General features: G+C 48.0%; 2 protein-coding genes across 2 annotated transcripts in view; both read left to right on the top strand.

Annotated features, from left to right (window-relative positions):
- LOC119103791 (zinc metalloproteinase nas-15-like) overlaps positions 1-4769 on the top strand; it is a 33753-nt gene extending 28984 nt beyond the window's left edge. The window contains exons 6-8 of the mRNA XM_037227444.1: positions 947-1143; positions 3839-3938; positions 4511-4769. Coding sequence (XP_037083339.1) covers positions 947-1143; positions 3839-3938; positions 4511-4715 — 502 coding nt within the window. The 3' untranslated portion in view covers positions 4716-4769. The remainder of the gene's footprint in view (positions 1-946; positions 1144-3838; positions 3939-4510) is intronic.
- A 2713-nt stretch (positions 4770-7482) lies between these two features.
- The window catches only part of LOC119102657 (proline-rich protein 12), a 26701-nt gene continuing 7398 nt past the window's right edge, over positions 7483-26785 (top strand). The window contains exons 1-4 of the mRNA XM_037226116.1: positions 7483-7582; positions 10891-10984; positions 24652-25839; positions 26161-26366. Of these exons, the coding sequence (XP_037082011.1) occupies positions 10900-10984; positions 24652-25839; positions 26161-26366 (1479 nt within the window). The 5' untranslated portion in view covers positions 7483-7582; positions 10891-10899. The remainder of the gene's footprint in view (positions 7583-10890; positions 10985-24651; positions 25840-26160; positions 26367-26785) is intronic.

Here is a 26785-nt window from a genome sequence, read left to right as displayed (position 1 = left end):
AGATACCAAAACAGCGAAGCATCCAAACTCTCACATCTTAGAAGCCGATACAGGGTTCTACGTTGAGGTCTGCATGAGACACAGGCAGCTAAGCCGATAGTTTACAATGACCTATACCGATATAAGATTGGAAAATTACGTACTATGAACATCAGACACCACGAAAATTACACGAATCTCACGAACATCACTGGTATTCAGGCTTTCGCAACCCACGCTCCCAATACAAGGTACTGTAAAGAGCTGCCCGAAACACAAACGGCTTAGACAAAACGTTTTAACTCGCGCACCGAGCATCACGAGAAAAATAACTTTGCCAGCTGGCATCAGTGCTCATCACAACAAGCGTAGAACCGTCTTTAAACGTGCTTAACCTTGTTATCGCTGCCCAAACCAGGTCCATGGCGCGCTTGTCTGCTCAGCATCGGACGAAGGCTACGTATCGGCAGCATTAGAAGATCTTGATGCCCGTTGTTTGTAGCTGTTTTTAAGCTTTGCATTTGGAAGTTAGTATTTGTTTCATTATGCTCCATCGCTGTGTAGTGGTCTACCAAGGGCTTTCCTAGTGGTGTTTACTCTCTCTGTAAACGCGTATCTCCAATACGCTCATTAAATCGGCCACGAATGCTGCGCTTTGTTACTCCTACATGAAAAATTCATAGGAGAGATTACAGGTGGTCAAACCTGATTCAGGTGTTCAAGTCCCTGCTCAAAGGACGCAAAAATATCCTGTATATTGCGTCCTCCCTCGTGCATCTTGAATAATCGGCTATGAACAATATAGCCAATGTTTACTTCTTGACGTCGCTTAAGCATTACTAACGGGTATAATGAAGGCCGACAGCTCAGCGTAAAAGCTCTGACCTCATATCATGTGTCTCGTTGTGTCCTCAAGACTGTGAGATCCGCCGGCGGCACCTGACGCCAGCTCGTGCACACTCGCCAGGTGCTGGTCGTTCATCGGGAAGCTGGGTGGCGCCCAGATTGTCTCTCTGCAGCCGCCGGACAGCAAGTCCAAGCGCTGCTTCATCTCCATCGGCAAGCCCATCCATGAGATCATCCACGCGCTCGGCTTCTTCCACGAGCAGTCGCGCTTCGACCGCGACCAGCACGTGTTCGTCATCAAGAAGCACGTCATCCCACGTGAGCGCGCCAGCGTGAAAGCCGAGGGGGCAGCGGGCGCGTCGCGTCTGCCCGCCTCAGCAGCTAGAGCGCGGGCATTGCTCCATCCCCAACGACGGCCGTCACTGGGTCGCTCGCTGCCGGAGTCAGGTTTGGAGCATTGTGCTCGCCTTACGGCGGGAGGCCCGAGCTGGCGGCCCGCCGCGCCGCGGGCGCGGCGACGCCACGCCGCCAACGTCAGCAGTCGGCGCTCCACTGATGACGGCAGCCGAATGGGCCCGCACCCCACCACCCGTCATGCGCTCTGTCTGTTGACACTCGGCGTCTCTATTGTTGGCGGCCACAATGTCGGCACAGTGTTGCATCTTGGCCGACATTGATCTGCGGTGCGCCGGCCCCCGCTCCAGTGCGCGCCCCCGCGTGGTGCCACGGCCCCTCTGCTCCCACTACCTGCATCCGTACTGCTTTCAGGGGTAAGCAGATCTCGCCTATCATCATCCACAGGGTCCGATGTCTTATCCGCCCACTATCAATTCTGCAGAATGCTCGGCCGCAGGGGGTCCTCTTCGATGGAATGGCTCTTCAAACCTACAGCGTATAAAGGAGCAACATATGCTCTACGTGACATATGCTGGAGAGCGTAACCGTATCAGTCAAATTTTCTTCAACCAAACCTTTCTAGCCCCTATCCGGAGCAGTGGAGAACCACGTTTCACTTAGACTCGTCGTCGTTGTCATTTGGGCTTGACGAGACATTCAACTGCTTAGGCTGTATAGCGTCGCCTGCCCCTCTCACCCTGACAGGAGGGGCGGGCACCACGGGGAATCGAGCCCCGTATCTTTGCTCTCCCCGACGTGCAGTGATTTACGCAAACGCTTTACACAATGCACTTTGGGAATCCCTCCGCTTAGATCTGTAATGCGGAAAAGTGAAATGTCAAGAGCATTATGATAGCCGTTGTTCACGCGCAAATAAAATTTGTCACTCAATGTGAATGACAAAACAATTCAGGCATTCAAGACTCATATCCATACTTGGAGACACATTTATAGTGAGCTCACAGCATGCACAACTGACAGCGGGCTTGCTTCCCTGAGCAACGGAACCGACTCCCTGACCAAGTATATGAGGACTTGTTTAGTTCTACGGACGATTGTGTCTGCAATGTTTCGGGATGCATTCAACATCATTCATTAGGGGAGGGATGGAGCCCAGACCTCGTCATAATTTCCTCACCAATTTGACCTCCGGCTGGCGTGCTACCTGACGCGACAACCTGAGACGCATGTGGAAGATAGGGGCGGATTTCATCTCTAAGCAGGCGGGTCGCTTTGTGTTCTTTCGGGGGTCTGGGCACCACCCCTCCTCCAATATTGAGTTCTTCAACGTTCTTCTGAGCCCCCTCCCAATGCGTACGAGGAAAACAGGAGTACTGAGTCAATGAAATGCAGGAAGTGCTCGAATTGCTGGTGCACTAAGCATCTAAATACATAACTACCATGTCATCATCATCACGTGCCATTATTATCTTAATAAGATCGGTTTGAGATGGAATATCCTCAACATCAAAACAATTTTGGCACCGACGGGATAGGTATCTAATGATACTTTTAACATCGGGAACGCAAATCAAATCAAGTGACCAAAATCCGGGATGAAACCAGGATTTAGAAATACGTTAAGTCAACTATACTGGCTCAGCTTTTAGAAAGTGGCCCCCTGTCTGTAAGCCAGCTTTGCGTGCAGCAACATGGGGTCAGTCGTCTGCAGCCTCGGCGGACATTGGTCGGCAACCAGTTGCCCCTTCCGCCGCCGTCTTTATATACACCTGCGTGCAACGTTGTCGTTGAAAATATGTGAATACCTCCATTTCATGTGTTTCAAGAAACAGTCGCAAATACATAGGGATAGCATTAACTCGAACCTGAGATAGGAGCTTCCATAACGTGTACCGGTCTTCCACGATATCGCCGGGCGTCGAAGCTGATAAAGCATGCCAAAGCAACGTAAAAAATGGCCAAGAAACGCCATTTGGGGTTTTCTCATGGAACGCGCCCCCGGTCTGTTTACTGAGCCAGGATCCGTGATTCTCCGGGTTTAAATCTTTCGGTGCCTGGAATGCTGTTATGTATTCATAAGCCTCAAAGAAACCATCCTCGTCGCCACTGTGTATGCCATATCTCTCTAATTATCTCTCTAATTTCATTGCTGTCTGTAGTCAACGCTGCTGCCAGGGGTGTCACCGCGGGCTTCTGAGAGGTAAACGAGGTCTAGGCTGAAGCTGTCCCTCTCCCCCCCCCCCCCCCCCCGGTTCCCGCGCCACTGGCCCCGACCCATCATGGAATAGTGCATCTGTGTGCTGGTGCAGTTCGTATTTTACAGAAACAGCCGATGAACATCCGAGCGGTATCTGGAAAGCGTCTTTGTGGCACTCCGCGCGGTGTGTTATGAAAGCCGTGGCTCTGCCAAATACTTCGATTAACTTCGTCAGCGTCGTAACGCGCAACTACGGTATGAAAACTTCGCCACCCACTTTTGCGAAGCCAGTTTTCCTAGTGCAAAAACTACTCAAGAGTCTCCATAAGGCTGAGAGGACGTTTCCTCCCGCAGACGATTTGAGAGACGCCACCCACTTCCGTCATTCTCCTTCCCTGTGGTGAAGCCCGGCCCAGCAGCAGCTTTGCGTGATATGATACATCTCGCATTCATCAACAGGTTTCTTGAACAACTTCGCAAAGCACGCTGCTGAGAACACGACGATCGGGTACACGTACGACTTCACCAGCGTGATGCACTACGGCACACATTTCTTCAGGTTAGTTTCAACTTCAAGCCTGCGGATTTCGAAAGCGTCTCTATGATGATTGGAAAAGCCTTGCAGCGCACCCGGAAGGCTCATGATGAGCTTATCCGGCGGCCTGGTTTCCTAGTGCCGCCCTACGCTTGAAGTGAGTCACCATGTTAAATGTAGCAGTGGTTCGCTATGTATCACCCAAAGCAAACGTATAGCAAATTAACCCTACCATAAAGCCTGCTCTTTCCAGTGCCATAACTTTGCTAAGCGTTTGCACCCCTACGCGTTCGTTCGTCATGAGTAGAAGTAAACTACTGCCTTGTTTATCATAATGGCTTCTTGTGGGCACCAGTAGTCGCACATGTAATGCAAGGATTATAATAATCTGACATACGGGGAAACCCGCTGGAGCAAAATCGACGGCAACAATTTTTTGCTTTCAGTTTTCGTAAAGATGTGATGCCACGCCTCACATTGCGCCTCATTTATGTACTTGCATCATCGTAAGAACCAGTGATATAAAGCAAAGGTGCACAATACATGTCGCAGACGGCGTCGCGAACAACACCCTGACCATGCCGATTCCGTCGCAGCATTGACCGTAAGGTGCCGACCATGGTGCCCCGAGTCAACAACACGGTGATCGGACAGCGCAACGGCATGTCCGTCAAGGACTGTCTCAAGGTCAACTCCTACTATGGCTGCATGGATGCGTCCGCGTACGACCGCATGAAGTACTCCAGCATCTGCCGCTTGATGGGCATCAGGAACGACGACACCACCTTCAACAGCCTGTAGCCGGACGTCTCTTGAGCTGTTTGGCCGGTGCCGCGGGTGTCAACACACGGGCCAAGTGCAGTGACAACACGCGGGCCAAGCCCCTGCTGCGTCTGCCCCAGGCGCCACGCTGGTCGCCGGCCTCCGCGCCCGCGCCGGTAGCCGTGCTTACTCCACACACAGCGCGTCAGATGCAGAACGGAACCGAGCTGCGGCGTCGGTGATATGCGATGCAAGCGGTTCCTGATTCTTGATGCAGCGGTTCCTGATTCCTGATGCATGTGGCTCCTGATGCCAAACTTGTTGCCGTGGCAAAAGTGTGAAAAATTCGCGATACCATTCCGTAGACGTTTGCTGGCCCGACAGAGCTTGAAAGAAGAGTGTTTAAGTGCATGCGTGAACTGTGTTTCGCATGGGAATGAGATCGGACACGGTTATGTTTACGTATCAAAATGTGGTCATCATAACATTCGTATGACATTTCGCAGTAAGCATGGTGCACGTGCAGTTCATAAACTGTATAATAGAATACAATGTAAATAGCACCGCCACATTTGATCAACTTACTTTTACCATCAAGATCCACGCACGGAGTATCTCATCTGTCAGCAAAACCGTCCCAACAACCTAAGCATCTGAACACGAGGCATCAGTATATTTTTTATCGGCTACCGACAGAGCTGTTTTCGAATCGGCATCACACAAGGTAACTTCAGCTTTGACTCATATGGTAGTACGCACATTTCAACATGCTCTCAAGGGCACAGGTATGCATGAGTTTTTGCTGAATGCGATTCCAGTAATGGATTGTTAGCCTAAAACGCAAAACTGTATTCAGTGACGTCGGCGTTGGCGCGGCTACCGGAAGATATTGTCCCATATACGCTCATGCCGATTGGATTTCAACCATTACTAATGACAGCGCAGGAACAACTAAATGAGCTTCACACTTTGTATTTTCGTCCCATAAATGTAGCCGGAACACGTCTTTGTTATGCTTTTGGCGAGCGTCAAAATCATATTGGAGAAGTTGGCAAACTGGGCCTTCAAAGAGGAGTTGACCGGGAACCTCTGTGGTGCACTACCAGTGGCACGCCCACAGGCACAGACAGGGGTACCAAGGGCGCCCCCCCCCGCCGCTTAGGTCGATTTGAGGCCTAATTTGAGGGCCAGTGCCCAAGGGGCTCGCTGCAGGTCACATTAAGGGGGCTCAGACCACAGGACAGGTCACTCAAATGGATGGATAGACATTTAGATAGACTGTATTGAGGATCCTCTATAATGTGGCTCTTCCCGCACAACCGTCACATACATTGCACGGGAAAGAACACATAAACATTACACGCGTTTATCAAAACGAGACAGATATATTCATCTCGAACCCAGATAAGCGACCGGGCTGTTCTTAAAGGCCAAGACGATTACAGTGAATGACAGGCGAAAATCTGACAGTTCTGAGGCCTGAGGCAAATGCTAGTCAGAGGGCTCCTTGTGCTGATTGACGAACCCCGAGTTGATACGGGTCTTTATGCCGGCCAGGACCCACAGTGTACGCAGTCGGCTCTGTGTCGGTAAGAACCTGACGGCTCATTTCCCAAGCAGGGACAAAGCCATGGCCAGCAATTTGCATCGGCCGGTGTCCCTGCGTCTGTCAGGGACCCACGATGCCCAACAGAGGTCCGGTATTGGGGACGCAGATTGTATGCAACTGTTTGTCCCGGTGTCAGGGACCAACGGGGCCCACGGCTCACAGCCTATGAAGACTGCAACGTCGGGCATCAGGGGTTTTGTTTCTGGGACCTGCGAGCGCGCAGGCTCAAACTACGTGAAAGCTACTTTCTCTATGCGATTGTAAATAAAGATTACGCATTTTCAGACCAACATGGCATGTCAAAGCAACTTTTTGATCTTTGTTGATCTGTAATCTACGCTCATGGAATCCACAAAATCTCTGTAGAATCCATGCGATTCTGGCGAAGCCCCTGGGTTCTTTCGGTTTTGAGGCAGTTAGTTGAACCATTGTAAAATGAAAAACGCCGGCGTTTTATTTCCTGCAGTCATTCAGTACCCGGGTACTTCAGTTTACTGACTTAAATATACAAAAACAATTTCATCTTGCGTTAATTTCCGCCTTGTGTTCCCCGTCCAGACAGTCAACATAAATATACAACGAAGAAAATCATGCTCACTCGAAACCACGTGAGTCATATAGGTGACTTTGTTTTTTGAGACTTCTTTCACCACCAGAGGGCCTCTGTCAACCCTGTGCGCCCCTCCCTCCCCTCACCTGCCTTACCAAGGCTCTAGCTGCGCCCCTGTGAACTACATTCTCGAACCTCGCAGTGTCACAATGGCTCATGTGGGTATTACAAAAACGTATTTTTTAGTAGGTATTGTTGTCTTCACAAAAAAACTTCTCTATGCTTGCTCTGACATTTGCCCCTCTCCACCGGCTCAGCCTGTCTGATTGAGGCCATCCGATCTCTGCCAGCGAACGAAACCGACAACTTGTTGCAATAATGGAACTCTGGTACCAGATACTTACATGACATTTAACATAGGCACGCAGCACCGGTATCGCAACAGCGTAAACTAAGATATGTCGCCACCTAGTGTTGGTTTGGTGTCATGCGTGGTCCACGACGTGTACAGGGTCGTCCCGTGTCAGGTGAGGAGCGCCACAGGCGGAGTGCAGGCTCGCACGGTGTTGTGCCGGCTCAGCAGGCGGGAGGAAGACGCCTCGATAAACAGGCCTACCGGGCCCGCGGCAGCTCCAGTGACGGACCCTGGTCACCCGCCGGCCGACCCGCTGCCCACAGTCGCAGGGTAGCGCTGCTGGTCACCACCCCGCCCAGACGTGCCGCCGCCCTGCACCGCCAGTGACGCAGGTGAGACACAGGCGTGACTTCGGGCGTCCTAACAGTGCACGAACACAGCGGCGACCGGGCCTGGCTGTTACACGGGTCAGTTGGTACAGTGTCCATGTCACAAAAGGGTTAAATTCGGTGGTCACAAAAGTGCGGTTGCGCTCTGCGCCATAATTGGATGAATGCATAATGTTGTATTGAATATAATGTAGCATATGGTTTATCTCCAGCGGTTAAAATAATGAGCAATGGCTTGGGCAGCCTGAATCTAAATAAAAAATGTCCTCCAAACATTTGTGTTTGAGCTTAAAACGAGAGGGCCCAGCTAACAAGTTGCACAATTAAAAGGCCATGCGCGGAAGGATTGCTTCGAAGTGACAGCAATGTTCCAAACGTCACGTAAGCATGAAAGAGTAAAAGAAGCCTACCATGAAGCTATGCAAGTTAGGATTATGTATTGGCATTACAACGAGCTCCATTTATCTTGAGTCAAGTATGAAAGTTAGATCAATGTAAAAACAAACCGCTTTTACCAGAAAATGTGTGATATCTCTCGCCCTCATTCGCCATTTTTCATGCGCGGAGTGACGGAGCACAGCGGTCGCCTGCCACCGTTTTATAGCTAAAACCGATAAAGTTTCCCAAAAAAGAGCATTAGTCTCAACGATTGCTCATGGCTTGGCTCGTGATTATTCATAGGTTTTGTGTTACTGGGTTAATGGTTGATCACCCCACTAGGGCAGGTTGAAAAAAACCTTTTTTTTGAAAAGCAAACTATTTTAGCTTTACGTGATCGCATTTTCGAGACCATGCCACGCAGCAACATGCCATTTAAAGGATGTGTTCTATATTTGTCTGGGGTTTTGAACTGAAAGAGCCGTATTGAAGACCTTTTGATGCAAATGACGGCCATGCCCTTTTTAAGGCTTGAGGCCCTGTGGCTCCTGGGCTCAAGCCGCAAAGATGTGAGAGGGTAATTTGGGAGAGTATTTGAGGGTCACCTTGGGTCACCTTCATAATACCATATTAACGTCATTCAAATCGTGCCATTTCAAAGGTCATCATCTTGAGTCACCTTCATGGCGCCATATGAACGTCATTCAAATTGATATCTAGTAAGTCATGCGGTGATCAGGGCCCAGAAAAATATAATGGTCGAGCCATTCATATCTGGCGTTCACGAGCAAGATTTTCAGATACAACGGCCATCAGTTGGCTCTCGATGAATGTTGTAGAAAGTACGATGACGTAATCAAGCAATGACCCATCTAGGAACACATTTACTGAACAGAGCAATTAATATCGCGTAGAGCAGTCTTTTCTACTCAAAGTACACCAACAGTTATAAGTGAGTTTGTTTCATCATATCTGGTGCTTACTTTAATATCCTCGAATGTGAAACATTCCCTTTAATATAGCCGTATAGGTGCGTTTGATTATAAGTTGAATGCTAACATATCTGCTACTATCGAATTGTTTTGACCATATATTTATGGCGTTCGTTGACATGCACCCCGGTAGCTGGCTGAATGCGACGCGTTCGGGTAGGCATCATTCCCCCTCTGAGATCTCCAAGACACAACTGAGCTGGAAATCTCACATTTGCAGGTCTTTAGTCACATTTGCACTGATAGGTCTGCACGCGAACTCGCCAGTGACAAATTCTGAGGTCCACAGACTACCATATTTGGGTCAACTAAGGTAAAAAATGTCAAAGAAGTGTCCAAAGTGCCCTCAGACCTCCTCATGCAACCACGCTTAATGACGATACCCCTTCTAAGTAAGCGTTCAGTGGTATTCATTTAAGGTCAGTGGCCTGATTTGTCCTTCACAAGATCAAGAGGACAATCATCTTGGATATAACTTTCATATTTTAATTTGCGATCGGCTATTGGAATTAGTCGTAGTCCTAACTAAAATTATCAAGTTGTCTGCCAAAGTGGTCTGACTTCGTTTGATACTTCCTTGTCGTATCAGAATGAACGAATCCCATGTAATCGTCTTCCCCGACAGCCATGCTAACGAATGACCTTGGCTGACAGGCATGGACTTGGACCTTAAGCTGGCATAGTTCAGGGACCCTGAAAGGCATCTGTCGTTACCAAAAGCTCGGTTATTCAATTACCTATAGCTACAAAAAGTTGAACGCGGATACGCCGCGCCGTTCAGAAGTTATTTGGAAAAACCTTCGGTGACCAACTTGACCTCCAACCTAGCGCGCGTGTATTAGTGTCGGTGTGCCGTGCACGATGGTTGGATTCGTCCGTTGCCGCCTGCCGCACGCGCCGGACATGGATCGCCGTGCGGTGTTCTCCCCAAAAGTGTTCCTATCTAGAAAGCAGAAATGCTAGAGACGTGTTTTAAAGGTTAAAATACGTGCAATGAATACCCAGGGGTCTACCGAAAATGTGGGTACAATTGCACGACCCGCCAGAAATATCCCCAAAAACTAGGGGGGAGGGGGAGTCATTGCTGCTTTAGTGAGGAGTTTTTGGCGCTCACTTCAAACTTTTTTCCACAAGGACTTTTCAACAAGTTCCTCATTTTCACTTCCCGAAGAAGGTCAGGGATTAGCGACCGAATATGACCTTGATCAACCCGTTCATTTGAAGAACATGCCGCCAGCTCTTGACGCTAATTGCAAAGTCAAACACCGCAATAATCTCAAAAGGTTTTGGTCATTTTTCCCCTTTAAAGGTCAAATAACCTCACTGACCTGATTCAAAACGCTTAATCTTTTGCTTAGAAAAGGAATCTAGGGTAAGGCTGGCTGTGTGGCGTGGGCCTGAGGGCACTTCTTAAACTGACGTTGACTTTGTTCGACCTTATTTAGCACAAAGATTGCGGCTTAGGGACGTACATTTTTTACAGATGAGCTCGCATATAACTCTACATTTCTTGCGATTTCGGTGTACTTATTTCTCAGTTTTGGAGATCTCATGGAGGTAAACTGACCCACCTCGCCCGAGCGCATTGCATTCAGTTGGTCATCCGGGCGTGAGCTAAATCCATGCTCATATCTGTTCCGACACTTGGAACGATCGAATTAGGTGTGGCAATAGACGATGGGATCGTAAAAATGTAACTATTGCGCCACACACAGCACCAGCGTCTTCCAAGTCCACATATGGTTAAACAACAAAAATCATGACAGCCGCAGTGGCCAGATATGTCCTCAACTACGTGTCAGGCAAACCCAGACATAACAATTACCCAGCAGCCAACACAACACAATGCCTTGCGATCTTACATTCTTCTTATATTGTTTTTTATGTTCGGAAGCATGCCTGTGCTGCTTGTCTGGAATATTGTGTGCCATTTCTTTTCAGTCGTGCGAGATGCTCTGTCATTTGCTGCTGTCGCTTTGGGTGACGACAAGTCTGGTGTTGGCACGTCCACAAGACCTCTCAATTCTTCCTCCTGGTAAGACAGCGGGACAGTGCCCGACCTGAGATGGAGCTACTACTCTCTCCCTGGAATGTGGACATGCGCATCAAGCCGTGCTACGTGATATGTACTCTACTTTTCCAAGGGAATATCAGTCGTAAGCGTATGACATAGGATACCATCAGGGAGGGTGCAGGGGCAGCTCACCCCGACGATGGGAAATGTGATATTAGCCCCATAGCGTTTATATAAAGCGTTGTCGTTGCCTTGCCTTCAAATGTTAATTTAATGCCGTCATAGGTAACTGATCTGAGCTCATTATCGCTTACAGTCCTTGGTAACATGGTTCCTAGCTGCGCAAAGCGTTATTCGCTCTTAGACTTGGTAAGTTGCTTCTTGACCTTGGCATAACGTATCTACCCTGAAAGGTCACTGAAGGTCACTGTGCATAGTCAACCGCTACCTCACAGTTTTCATAATATGCGCTATACCAGCACAATTTTTCGTTTTTACTCCTCTTTCAACCTGCAGTGTCTCTTTATGACCTGCATGCAGCACCGTTTCACGAAAGGCTGCCACAAGGTTCTGACCTAGGTTGACCTTAAACACAACTGACCCGACAACTGGCTGGCCTAGGTCTGAATGATTTGTGATCTGTATGTACCTTCCGATCATTCTCCATAAAAGGTCGGCACATGTCGATGATCTAGATTCCTGAAACACCGCTGGCATAAAACTGGTCAATCTAGGTCAAACACAAGTGGTATGTAATTATGGATTGAGTACATAAGTGTGATTTACGGAACCATTCTGTTGCTAGCAGAGAAAAAACAAGGACGATTTTCGCGTTTGATTGGTTGCAAATTTGAAAGAGAAGCGATAATTATCCGAATATCACCTTAACTTGAAATTAATAACCAACAATGGCAAACACCTTCACAGCTCTGCATACATTCAGCTGTACTTCATTTGTCCCTTGATTTTTTTCATCCCAAGATAACAAAGAACTGATACCCACTCCGTTCTCCCGTCAGTTTTAGTTTGACCCATCAATACGCTTGTCAATTCCCCATAATTGGATTAAGAACATAGGTGACCAAGAAGCCATATGATATGGTAAAGCAATGTATTACGCAGATGGACAAATAATCATCATGTATGTAGAAGCGAAGACATGCAGTGAATTTATCTGACTCCTCAGGCAACAGACGCGCGCAGCAAACACATAGCTAGGTCCTGAGCAGGACACTTTGTATTTCAAACAAATGGCTTAAAATGCTAGCACGTAGAAGGTAGTATGGCACTGGACCATCTAGTCCATATGATATGTTACTAACATGCATCTGCTTTGTAGAGCACTTCCCGGACTGAATCGATCCGTGAGTGGCGCTGGTTCTGCGGGGCGGATAGCACTGGATCAGCAAATCAATGACACAGGAAATGTGGGAAGCTTTTACGTGTGTAAATTTGTTTCGTAAGGAAATTGGTCATGTTCCGCCACGAAATGCTTAGTCCATCAGCTACCACAACTCGCGGTAATTCCTCCATTGACCCGGCGTAGTGACTGCAGGGAACCCAAATTATGTTTGCTACTGACACTCACCTCCAGCGCGGTGCGTGGGCATTGTAGTGGTTTGTTTTGGTCTGAATGACCGTAGCCCCTGAAATATCACAAGAATGATATGCCGTTACATTGCCACCCTTCACCCTTCCATCTGTGTACAGCTTCCGGTCGTGATGGCCAAAAGCTCGCGTTACGGGTCCACTCACTGATTTGTCCACGACTGGTCAGCCGATTATGAGCAGTCGCATACATATACTGATTTTCTTTGCATCACCACGCATTAAAACGCTGACATTAATCAACAATAACGTAAGCCCGGATGTTGACCCAGCAGCACGGCAGCAAACCATTTCTGGAGACATGAAAAACTGCATATGATAAATTCTGGGTGTCCTAAAAGACGCACACAGCTCTTAACTTTGGAAAAATACTACGAAAAAAGATTTTAGCATCCTGAGCGTAAATTGGACGCGGGAACTAAGAAATTTTCCAATGGTTGTAATCGGTTTGCGTTTTAGCTTTTATGGTCTTTTTTGCTGTTGAGAATAAGGCTAAAGTAACGGCAGGTAATTCACATTTTCGCCCCGTGGACTCACTTGGCTGGGCAAACCGGAATATAAAACATAACCGTCATGTCTGGCAGGATGCTCCTGAGCCCTCTTGACACCCGAGAGCTGACATCGCGTATAGTCCAAGAGGCACATCGCTGCCAAGAGTTGGAAAAAACTGTCAGCTTTTAATCTACAGCTTTCCAGGTACCTGCCCATTTCCTGAACGGCCTCCCGAAGATTGTGCTGATGAGACGAGAAAAGCATAAAAATGGCTTACATCCCACACATTATAAACACTTTCCTATATCTTTAACTTATGTAAATCACATATACCGCCCATATTTACCAGTCGCACGGAGACCAGTATCACGGAATATCTGTCTACAGTGCAGGGTGGAGCCTTTGGTCCGAAATGTCTGAACGCTCCAGACTTCAAGGTAAATTTAGACTTCTAAGAGGGGTTTTAGCCCTTGGGGGCGTTATGGACGAGGGGTTCACACGTGGGAGCACGGGTTCGTATCCCGGCTACGCCATGGCCGCGACTCCTAGCATAGCCACTGCCATCGACGGTGTTTCATAAGTGTGTCACAACGACGTGCATTACATTGCCTTTTTTGAGCACAGAATGGATGTGCAACCTCGCATGCGACCGATGCAATATTGCAATCACGCCTGAATGTTGGCTCGCAGGTACGTCTGACTCAACGCACAACCACTTGTCAATAACAAGCCTAATTTAACGGCCAAAAATGTCGGTGTCGGTGAAGCATCACGATTCTCCATAGCCAGACTGTTCTTCCTTCCCGGCCAAAGTCTCTCACAATAACGCGTCTGAGATTGCAACTCTGGCGGCCATCTGACGCTTCGTCTCTTTTGCCCGCAGCCCTGCGTCAAAAGATTCTCTCCCAGTACGACGTTAAAGTCAGTAGGCGGTGCTTGACCGGCGGCTGGCACCCGGCAGGCCGCTGTAACCCGGTGGAACCCCGGATGATCGCAGGCAGACGGCACAACCGCCCTCGCATGCCCCCCACGACCGCTCCCCCTCGAAATGACACCACGCGGCTGTCCTCGATCGCGCTGCGGCGGACACGAATGACTTTAGGCAGGTATGCTGCCAGGCCACTAACCGCCACCGCGGACTAAGCTCAGCTCCGTGGCCTAACGATAACTGCAAATATTCCGGCACGGTTCGCGCGACTAAATCGCCCCTCATAATGCTGGACTACTCTGCTGCAGGGAGGCATTCAGTCACATGTAACACCAGTGACATCTAGGTTACTGAGCACGTTGAATGGAAAATAAAATATGGCAGCTCGTAATGGCATGTGCCATATTTTCCCCACCAGCAGCATTCCTATCCTTGTCATAAATACCACTTTAAAAGCATTGCACGGGACGTCTTGGACGCGTTTCCTTTGAAATCCATTTTCTCCGTATTCTCATTGGGGTTTCTTGTTAAGTCCTAGCTCTTTCCCGGGCTGTGTTTGCCTCTAAATGACGTCACAAAAAAGTGTACAACACATACTAACTGCGAAATCGGAACATATTGCGACCCATACATAGTGAGGCTGCGAGGCGGTAGCGTACGACTGATAGCAGGCCACATATTTATCTATTAATTCCGATACATACTAAAGTAAGTTAGCTCGTTTGGCAATGGAATCTGCTTCTGTCCAGAGAGAATCGAGGAGCCAGCTTTGGCCAATGCACAGAGCTAAAACAATAAGTGACGTTATGTTTCTCGTTTATTTCACTGGTCCTGAGCAAACAAACACAAACTAAGTTTATGCATACAAATATGTTGGCCTACCTTAGTATTTGCTTCCCGTCGGCAAACCTGTGATTTCTGGTTAGGCATAAAAACGAAATCAACGGTTACCTGCCACGCTATGATAGTAAGGTATGACGAAACATGGATACATCATGCCATTCATGACAAAATAGCAAACAACCGCGCCTGACTAAAATGGCTCATGGTGGCAAAGGAGAAGTGCCCACAGCTTCTGTTACATGCTTACGTGGGGCGAACGCTGATTAGCCCGGTGTACCCCCCCCCCCCCCCCCAACACGCGCTTTAACAAGGGCTTAAGAGTGGTTTGACTGATTTGACTAGAAAGATTTCTGATTTGAAAATTATTATTTACAGAACATCTGTACGCGCTTTTTTGTTACTTCCATTACATTTGTCGGAAAAGAATAGTTTGTTTCACCTCAGATCGTGTTTGCTTTCTTGGCAATGTGGCTTTAGGTACTCAAACATGTCTGTATAAGAAAGCTACACTAGTTTATGATTTCATGGCTGGGAGCGGCTCACACTTCACTTGCTTGTGATACCTTAAAAGATATCCACGCTGACTGCGTCATGGATGTAACACAATGGCAGCAATTTATCGCGTGATTTTCAATAATCCGCTGACGCAGGTTTTACGGTGGATCTTACATGGTCAGCTGTGCAATTTGCTATTGTTTTTGACAATTTCCCAGCCCGGGGCGAGCTGCTGCTGCGGGCACGATCCAGTGCGTATCCCATGTTAGGTGATCACTGACAATAATGCACTAAACTGGCGACATGTTATAAAGCCAAGTCTGAAGTGTTGTCGATCATTTATATACGAAAGATTATGACTATCTTACTTTATTCGCTGCCGTGACGTGCCAGTGACGTGCTATTCGCTGCCGTGCCGTACCACTGCTCACTATCGTTCTAAGGCGGCAGCTGTCATACCTTTCTTGAAAATCCCACTCTTACACGGCTAACGTCTGTTGTGAAATACGCTTTATGTGGAAAATGGTAGCCATAATTTGTACATCTGTGTTAGATACACCTCAGTCGTGCATTTTTTTGAAAACAAGTGCGGGGGAGGGTGGCGAACAGAGGAAATGGCAAAACATGCCAGCACCACATGCCAACAAACTAGCCTCGCCTCGGACATGACCCACTTTCTTCTCAAAGTTCGCGGAGGCAGTAGCCCCAGTTGGAGGAGGACAGAAGAGACTGGAGCCACTTCCCAACTGAAAATGGAACTACGGCCCTGATACACCCTGTCATTTGCAGTCAGCCACTTTGGTGTCGAACTCTATAAAAAACCTATAAACAAACGAACCCTATAAAAAGGCTTGCGTGGTATTGTAAACTTATGAATTCGATAAACATGTTTTGGATATTTACTGTCAATGCAATGACATGAAGACGACTACTTCATTGTAAGTGTTAAGAAGATGCTAAAATTCGAAAACAACATAAATTACTTTTAAAACACATTCCAACGCATCAATCCCACGTGAAAACTGTAAACAACCCTCAACATTCGTCACAAATGCACTACTGGGAAGTTTTCTAGACCCTTCGTTTAAATCAGTGTGAAGAATTCCTTTCGTTTTGGTGGCTTTGAAGAGCCAGGTTATCCAAGGACCTTTATATCCAAAGATGACCAAGACCACATGACCATATGATCCAGACCTTGACTGCACACATCATAACTTTGAAATGCTTTTCTGACCCCGTTCTCCTGTTGATACGGCTTGTTCAGTGGCTAATATAGCCGGGCGGGCTATCTCACCAATATCATTCCTCCGCTGACGGGGCATGACATATGACGGGTCACATGAGCCGACGCGCACATGTCACTGCCCATCACTGCGCACATGTCACTGCACATGTCACTGCCCATCTCATAGAGCTTTCTAAAAGCTATTTAAGGCCGACTGCTGCATTGCCATATCATGCTTAAATCTTGGGACAACAGGAGGGACAAAAAAGAGGTCACTTAGCCAATTAGCCTGAATCTGACCGGTCAAAGGATGAGCTTATCATTGATCAGCCACACACATATGACGCAGTGGATAAAAGCTTTCCAATGTCTCTTTCTGCTTGCCTTCAGTTTGCTTACTTTTTTACATCTAAGCGAGTCTGAGCCCCGCCCCCCCCCCCCCCCCCCCTGTAAGACGAAGTTGAACAGAATACAGCGCTAGAACTGACACGTACGTATGAGAAAACATTCGGATAAATACAATGCGGCCACGAATTTAATCGTATAAGCTCCAATAATATAAGCTCCAACAACAACAAAACCACCCACAAACAGATCTACCTTTAATGTGTCACAACACAAAAAAATGATTATCAGCCTCGATGCCCTACCTAATAACCTGGACCTCAAATATGGGCACCCCAGACAGCCTTTTTGTGCGAGTTGATCTAGCAGGCAGGTTGCAGGAAAAACAGCCCACTGAAATATGGGAGCCTCCCTCGGCTCAAAAAAGTTCCGAATCATAGAATCTGCATTTTGCACTATCTAAATCGTTAAAGAGAGCGTCTGGAGATGTCGCAAGAAACCTTGATAGAGGGAGGCCGGGCATGTTCAGACGCAGCACGAGTCAGACGTCGGAAGATACATTTTTGCTGCACTCGATCGACCTGCACAGTGTGGAAATCGACCACTCCTGTCCCATTCATGTTCCAGATCTCCAAAACAGGGCCCACGTTGACATGTGTAGACAGCAGGGCGCGTCCACTTAATTTAGCCTTCAAGTCAGAATGAGAGGAATGAATCATTTCTCATGATTCAACTATCACGATCAATCATGATCAATGATTGATCTGATGATTGATCAACACGATCAATCATCAGATCGATTAGCCGATTGAAAATATTCTATACATGAGGTCAGAAGGTGCACATGGTGTCTACAACGACAATCCAGTGTCTAATCTCTCGCAGGTGTTCCAGCTTTATACCATTGCTAACCTATTTTTCGAGACGGGCGCATACCTGGGGGTCATCAAAAGCGATTACATGCTCAAAGTACATGGCTCAAGGTCGAACACCATCCAGTTCTTCTCAAGACACGAATCACACCCGACGACAACCAGAGGATCAACTAACCGACACGTCGCGTGCATAAAAACTCATCAGACCAGGATGATAGCACGACAAATTAGTGCATGGTCGCAACGCTAGTGCTTTCTGTAACCCATTGCATTCACTTGTATTGTGAAAGCCTGCTTTCTAAATATTTGTAATTAGGTTGGTCAGAAAATTACATTGAATGACTGAACGCTGATGCAAGCAGGTTTATATTTTTACAGGCAAGTACTTAACACTTACCCACTTACGTACGTAGTTAATTAGTTGCTTCCTGTTTAATTACTTACTACGTACTTTGGTACTCACGGTTACTAAACCAATAACCATGAAAAAATGCATCACACGGCGGCCTTTTTCCTCGGTGCGAGACCACGCGCTTTTGTTGACATGTCACATATGGTAATCACTACGGTAACCATGTTGCAACAGCCTTTGATATTAAGTTATCAAAATGACCTCATAGAAATAATTTAAGACATGCGTTGCCTCTATCTGCGCTGCTGAACACGCAGCAGAATAGTATTTCCCGAATCCAGAAGTGCGCCTCGTTGATCACTAAAAGAAGTACACGACAAAGACCGCGCCAGATTTCCACAGTTGATGAATATCGCAACATGGTGGCATGTGTTTTGTTTTCTGATAAAACCATGCCAAATACGCGGGTGGAAAGGTGCGTTTCCTATCCTCCTAGGAACATGGGCACCAAATTACGGATAACCTATGCCATGCGAACAGAAAATAAGGTGCTGAGCAGCAACAAAACCTTTTACAGTAGCCGAAATGTTTAGTAGATTTTTCCATCCAAAGACGTGACACAAACTGTACAATCACAACAAAAACAAAGTCCCTCCAAAGCCCCTCCCATAGTCCCTAATCGCAGTCCCGCGCGCGCCATTTCTTAAAAGTAAATTCTAGAAGCTCAGACCGTAACGCAGCACAACGCTGCTGTGCGGAAGAGTCCTGGTTCAGGTGCATGCCTTCGGCGGCAGCTAGGTCACAGCATGGAGTGACTGGTCGCCGGCCCATTCATTCGACGGTATGGTAGTGAAACTTGACCGGAATCGGGTTGAGCGGACGAGGCTGATGTGCTGCGGTCGGTGCTGTTCGCATGTGTTCTGTTTGACCAAAGTTGGTCACCTCGGCAGATAACTGCTTTACATCCCAGTCGATTGTTCTCCCACTATGACATCGTGCGCGGATGAGGGAAGTAGAAATATCACTGGTGGGTGGCCAAACGCAGCAAGTTTTGCGCCGGCCAGGGGCGATTAGAACAAACAAGGCCATGTCAGACGATGAGACATTTTCATTGCCGGCCGAAAGCGCTCCCGCGATGGCTTCGTATGTGCAAGGTCACACATTCCGAGCACAAGTTAAAGTATTTCAAACTGGACGCCGTATCTGTGCAAATTGCCGCTCCGGTCAGCCCCAAAGCGTTAAAAGATATGCTGTCGGGTAGGGCGTAGACCTAAGACAATCGAAACCAAAATTCGACAGGTGTGCTGCACTGGCAAGCGATAGGCCTATACCAGAGCTATCGAATGTACACGGACACAATCTGCGGGCTCGATATAATTATTGTCTCCCGGACCGCCGTACTATGGCCGTCACTCTACGGGCAGGCCTACCTCAGTTAGCTTCGAAATGAAGGATATCAGACAAGGTGGTCACGTATCACCAGTTGACTTTAATTCCGCTAGCCATAGGAAACTGCAATGATTGAATCGTCTGCAGCGCTGATTAAAAAAAAAGGTTCTGTCCTTGTGATTAGATACCTTTCTGAGGTCAGCGTGCAAGCCAAGTGGTGCTTGTTTCGAAACCATAACCGTGAAACTCAGCGTCAACCGTATAATCTTACGACGAAAGCTTAACGTGTCGCAATGTTTGCCACAGCCAATGCGAATCTGAGCGTAGGAACTTTTCACCACCCGATCCGACTTTTCCTGCACCCGACCACCCGACCTTTCCTGCAATTGTTTCCGGCCGTAGTGCACACCAACCAGAGTAAAAAGGGCGTACAAAGTGGCTCCAACCCTTCCCGCCGCCAGTGGGTCACATATAATTCAGGCCAGCTTACCCACTATGTAAAAATGGGATCAACTTTGCTTTTGAGACGTGCTATGAAATGGGAGGAAAATTTTCGTTTTTATTTTTGCGGGCAAGCTTTACAATCTGAAGAAGAAAAATGTATTTCTGGAATGATAAAACGACATATTTGAAATGTAGAACAACCACTTATAACAAAAAACTCCATCCATTTTCATGTTAATAATTGTATCCGACTGTCTTTTGGGAAGGCAATGGACCGGCGTATTGCAATTCTTAATCTATAGGACCGATTTTGGCAAGATGCAACACTTGTGGCAGAATGATTTGGCGTAACTTAAAGCATAGAAAAACGTCACTGGAGTAATCAGAACGGTAATACGTTGGATACATCTGTACATGTGGATCCTGCTAATTAAATTTAATGGTTAACCGTACCAGTGTGGGTTTTAAAGGAAGCGTTCAACATTTGTGTGAAGTTTTGAACTGAAATAGCCATATTGATCTATTTGTGTTTGTATTTGTGCTTTTATTTGTTTGCTTCAAAACCATCTAAGACGTGGTTTTCAGGTCTTCGGCTGGGTACAACGTTTGCTAACTTCGGTTTGTTAGATCACTCACTCACTCACTCACTCGTTACAACGCATTACCAAAAATGTTCTAAAACATACTTTAAAATACGATATTACCAACTTGACTGTAAAATAGGATGCTGCAAAACACGATACGATAAGCTACAGTACGATCAAATACAGCACAATAAAATATAAAGTTGAAAAACGAGCTAAGTAGAACAATGGATTTAATAAATGCTCTAAACTGACAACCAAATCTGCCAAACCCAGCACACACGCACAGAGATGATTGAAAATAAATTGCAGGTGCAAGGGATCCGCATTGGTTTGCAAAGCTCACAAACATATATGCACATGCCATACAATCACATGGGTAACCAGCATGGCTAAAAACTAAGGCCCATGACCTAACATTTGCAATTTGAAACGCTAGTTTTTACTCCCTCAGAAGTCGAAAATGAGGACACAGTGATGGCTGAAGTCAGTTGGCAAGTTGCCGCGGTACAATAGGGAAAGGCTCGCTTGATGACTTGCAATCGGCACCGGAGCGGGTGGCGAATCACTGGCATGGAGGGGCGCGTCTCCCTAAATGAAATCGGAAATTGTTACTTAAAAAGATTTGACAGCCGAGGCGGTTCTTTGCATCTTAGGGCTTTGAATCATTTCAGCAGGTCCCTCTCTTTCGCCAAGCCATTATTCTGGGCCGGGCCTAGAGATTCCAAGGTCGGTGTTATGTGCTGGCTGCGTTTTACACCAGGGACAATCCTGGCGGCACAGTTTATTATTTTTTTAATCCCCAGCACCTGGCAGCTCATCGTGCTCCCACCGCGCATCAACAGTCAGATACATATGTAAAAACGTAGACTCCTATAATAGTTTTGAAAACATCGGGTTTTGAGTAATGTCTGAAGCGGTATAGCGATATTAGAATTTCGTTGCATTTTTTCACGACTTTGGTGAAATGCTTTTCCTACAAAGCGTCGAGTCTATGATCACACCGAGCAGTTTGATGTACGATAAAGGTGAGACAACCTATTCATCCATCATAAAGTAGAAACCACAATTTTTATCTAAATTCTGTTTTGAACCTCCTAGAAGAAAGTCAGTTCTGTCCAGGCCCATTTCCAGTGAGTTTACGCTGAGCCAAGCCTGAAGTTCGCGACTTGATATTTCTACACGACATTTTAGTGCTTCGAGACTGCTTTTCTGGAGGAGCGACCACTCAATAATTTTGTAAACGACCTTTTTAAGAATTTTGGACAGCATAACTGAGAGATATGAGCCTTTTTTAACTGTCACAATTAGGACGCCTAATTTCAAGACGGGCGCCATGTCCACTCCACTCCACTCGTCGGGAAATAGCCGAGTCGCGGGGAGGGGGGGGGGGGGGGTGCAGTTGATGGTCAGCAGGAGATGAGGACCGAACACAGGGAAGCATCGGTGCGCTGCCTTTATTGATACGCCGTCCAGACTCACCGCTCTCTGCTCATCCGCCGGATCTACAAATATATTTCAGGGTGAGTAGCGGACTTAAGGTGAAAGAGGTTGTACCGACTGTTGGCGGTCTGGGTGTCTTCTGCTGCTTCCTCTCAGTTTGGTGGCGATGCGAAGCCCAACCGTCGCGAAAAGACGGTTGAACTCGTCAGCCAGGTCAGAGTTCCCTCCTGACGGATCTTTCCTTAAGGGATCATTCATCAGGCCCAATCTTAATTGATCAGAACAGGTCCAATCCTGAAGATCATGTGGTGCAGTTCACAGCCATGCCCTTCTTAAGACGTGAACCCCTCTGGTTCCTGAGCTACACGCCCGCGAAGATGTGCTGATTATTTGGTGTGACTATTTTAAGGTCACCCAGACTTCCATGACGCCACTATGACGTCATTCAAATCCTGCCATTCCTTTGGCCATGGAACAATCAGGGCCAAAGCAGACATAATTGTCGAGTTATTCATATCTGGCGTTCGTAAACACGATTTCCATACATAACGGCCGTCGATCGGTTCTCAGTGAATGTTGCGCAGTCAGACAATAACAAATTGAGAAGTATATTTACTGAATAGAGAAATCTGGTGGTCTAGCACAGTCTTTTTTTCTTAAAAGTATACCATTAGTTATGAGTGTGTTCATTTCATCATCTGGTGCTTGCTTGGATGCCAATAAAATGTGCAACAGTCCCTTTAAGGCGACTGAGGTTTTTACAAACGCGCAATTCATTCAATTTTCTCAGTGTGCCATGGTTAAATCACCCTCCTGACATATCATTCGGACACAGTTTTACACATAAAATGAGCAATATGTTTTTGCTCTGTTTCTTCTGACTGCGTAGTCACCATAAATTGTTCAGCATGGTATCCCTCTGTCCAGCCACGGCAAAACGACTAGAAAAAAAGTATTAGGACAAAGTGGCGATACCGCATCACCCCCTGCCTAGAAAGGTGAAATAAACTAAGTTCGATGAGGAGAATATACACAAACATCGGTTGGCATCTCCCTTGTCAGCACAGTTTAAATGAGTTTAATAGACATGTTAATGAGCCATATAACTGCAGTCGAAAGTAGCCAGTTCCAAGAATGATGGCCGACAGCCCCTCAAAACTACCACCAGAGCCGGTGTACCTAACTTATTTTTTTGTATGCTGAATAGCCCGCCGCCGCTATGAATTCGATTATGCCCTGATATCCAGGCGAGTGAGTGTTAATGCTAGTACATACTCATCCAAATATCAGAACAGACTACATTGTGCTCAGGGCGAAGAACACACACACACACACATATATATATATATATATATATATACGGCAAAAACGTATACACAAACACACACAGACGCGAATACGTATATCACCAATCACAAATGTCTTGAGCTGTGTTGAAAAGAGAAATGAACACACTATAGTAAAATGAGATAAAGGGAGCAAACTGCTTTGAGATCAAAATTATCACCAACATAGCTGTTCAAGCACGTCGTGAGTTATGGTAAATTTTCAACATAAACCTTTAGAACGTATTCTTTGACATGTTTCTTTAAGGGTAATTTTGTTCCTAGGCGCGTCATGGATATTTGGAAGATTTTGCAAACCAAACTATGGAATTCCAGGCCCAGGGCGGACTACGTGACCAGGAACAAGCTTTATAGTTAGATGCAGAAAAGGAATTTATTTGGACCTTCATACTATTCGTTCTAAAAATGGAGCGTGCTAATATGTTTCCAACCTTTGCTTCAAGAATACTTGATATCTCATTTCCTTCCATTCCATTGTTCGTCTCAGTAGCTCAGCTAGTTGAAGTGCCTGCAGTATGATTCACGTACTGGCGGTGACGAGGGCAGGGTCCAAGCCGGTTTATGCATTCATTTGTGGGCCTTGCGCCAAGCGTTGCAGCACGCCGAGCTTTCATTTGTGGGCCTTGCGCCAAGCGTTGCAGCACGCCGAGCTTTCATTCGTGGACCTTGCGCCAAGCGTTGGAACACGCCAAGCTTTCACTGTGAAATTCTACCGTTGACCCGGAGCTCCACGATCCGATGGAGGAGTAAGGGTTCAGGCAACAAGCGCCACTTGCTGTAGACGCTGATTTCAGAACTGTATCCAATCAAAAAGTTAGGATCAAGTTGTGAGAGATAAACAAATCCAATGCTGAGCCCGATTCCTGGGCTTTATTTCGTATATTCCCCTCGTAAGGGCCAGGTGGTGATGGCTGCCTGTCGCCCGCTCGCTCGGTATGGGAACAAAATCGATCACACGGTAGCATTTCGGTCAAGCTTCACTACCACACTGTTGAACGTATGGGCCATTCATCCACTATTCCACCCCCTAACCTCTGTGCTGCTGAGGGCATGCGCCTGGATCAGGACTGGTCCCCACAGCACCTTTGTGATGCGTTACAATATAAAGTTCCTTAATGGTCTTTTGACAAATAATGCGCACTGGAGCGCGAGGGTACTTTCTTTTTGTTGCAATTGTACTGTAATATGGAAAAAACAGTGCATACAACTCGACACACAACATAACGCCACGAGCTACCTGAGGCCCAACTTGAGGACGAGGATGCACCGGCAAACTTTTTCTCATCTGCACTGCCTCGATGCGTTCGTACTTTTCGCAGATGAAGTGGAGGTTGCCACGCCCAGCGTGCTGACTACTTCCAGCCTTCCTGGACCTGGGTCCGGGTCTGCTGTCACGGAGTCCGCCACCGAAGAGGCTGAAGGAGCCGGGGCATCCGAGACTACAGAGTCCACTGATGAACCAGAGCCGCCCGGAGGGACCGAGGCGTCCACGCAGTCACCCGAGGGGGACGAGACACTCACCAGGTCGCCTGACCTAACTGAGTCACCGGCGGGTACAGGGCCATCTGAGGACGGCAAACAGTCCAGTGGAGCAGAGCGGTCCGAGGAGACCGCAGCCCCCGACGAAGCCGAATCCTCAGAGGTGACGACAGCTCCCAAGACGGCTGGTTCCGCCGAGGAAGCTCAAACGCTAGATGCAGAAAGCCGACCAGTGGAGCGGCAGGACGTGGGTCAGGACGAGGGCTCGGATGGTTCTCAGGACGTGGGTCAGGACGAGGACCCGGATGGTCCCCGAGACGTGGGTCATGATGCCGGACAAGGCGTGGGTCAATTGGCAGACCGGGCGGAGGCTATTGCCGATGACCATGGCACGGCCCAGGCCGCCGAATCAGAAGCGTCACAGAGTCAGGACGGTTGGCGAGACGCGAGCCAGGCTGCCGCGGCGACCGCCCAGGAGACGAGCACTCTTGCTACAGCCTTTTCCATCGGAACGCCACCACCGACCGCCTCGACCGACGAGGCACCGTTGGCAACGACGGCCTGGCCCAACAACGACCCGGAACCGACCAAAGCCGAGTCGGCCATCGCACCTCCCGCAACGGAACCGGCGCTGGTGACCGCCGAGCCGGAGCCGGAGCCGGAGCCGGAGCCGGAGCCGGAGCCGGAGCCGGAGCCGGAGCCAGAGCCAGAGCCAGAGCCAGAGCCAGAGCCAGAGCCAGAGCCAGAGCCAGAGCCGGAACCAAAATCGGCCGAGCCGACACAGAGTCCTGCGAGACCAGAGCCAGTGCCGGAGCCAACGTCGGCCAGACCGACATGGAATGAAGCCGACGGACAGCTGGACAGGTACCTGGAGGTTCTGGACAGGTCCCTGGAGACGGAGGCCGAGACATCACATGCTGAGGGCCGGAAGTCACAGCACGGTGACCAGCTGCGGAGCGCGGGCGCTTCTGCGGAGCTGGAGCCGCTCGCCAAGGAGGAGACGCCCGGAAGAAAAGGTGCAGTGGCAGGTATGCAATGATAAATAAATCTTCGTGTGGTCATGCATCTGTTTTGCACGTGTTTTGGATATACTCAACCCTGATCTGAATGCACTGAGACTTATCACATTTATCAAGTATCGAGTAAGTGACTGCACATAAGGTGATAGGGCCCGCGAAGCGATTTCAAGATCATGTCTATTTTGAGAGCCTTTTCTTCCTCGTTCGTACACCGATTTGATGTGCCATACCTGCCACCGTAAACAACTGATAACCTCGTGATAGCACTGTCTGTGTAGGCTGCCGTCTAGATCACGATATTTTAGATGATGTTTTGCTGTGCGCCTCCAGAACCCGAGCGTGCGAGCACGGGGACGTCTCCGGTGGAGCTCAACCTGGACGAGGTGTACCAGAGGGGCGTCAAGGCTCAGCTCACGCAGAGCCTCGTGCTCGCCCGGTCCGTGGAGAACACCATGCACGAGGTGTTCCTGCGGCCCCGTGAGGTGGAGTACCGGCTCGGGCAGCACAGGGTCACCACCTTCATCGCCGATCTGACGGTGAGTGCACATCAAGACAAATGGCGTACCGCGGGCCCGCGGTACTCAGTAAAATGCGGTAAAAGAATGGCACAAATGCGTGCCAAGTGTTTGGAATTAATGGAACTACGTCATTACTGCGGGCGTACCGCGGGCCCGCAATTACTGAGCCCGCGGGTCCGCGGGCTCAGCAAAATGTAGTAAAAGAATGGCACAAATGCGTGCCAAATGTTTGGACTTAATGAAACTACATCATGAAACTACATAGACATTTTCGTTACTTAATGAAACTACATAGACAATTTCATACTATAGTAAGTAAACTTTGGAAGAGTAACGGACCCGGTAAAGAAAGGATTGCGAGAAAAAGTACCATCTGGTCAAAGTATTAGAAACAATAAAAAATTGTACTTCAAGTGTGGGCTGCTTGACGTAGAGTC

This window comes from Pollicipes pollicipes, unplaced genomic scaffold, assembly GCF_011947565.3.
Source record: "Pollicipes pollicipes isolate AB1234 unplaced genomic scaffold, Ppol_2.1 Scaffold_5724;HRSCAF=6776_pilon_pilon_pilon, whole genome shotgun sequence".
Taxonomy (NCBI): domain Eukaryota; kingdom Metazoa; phylum Arthropoda; class Thecostraca; order Pollicipedomorpha; family Pollicipedidae; genus Pollicipes; species Pollicipes pollicipes.
The sequence above is the reverse complement of the archived record's forward strand: the minus strand, read 5'-3'. Positions and strand labels throughout refer to the sequence as shown.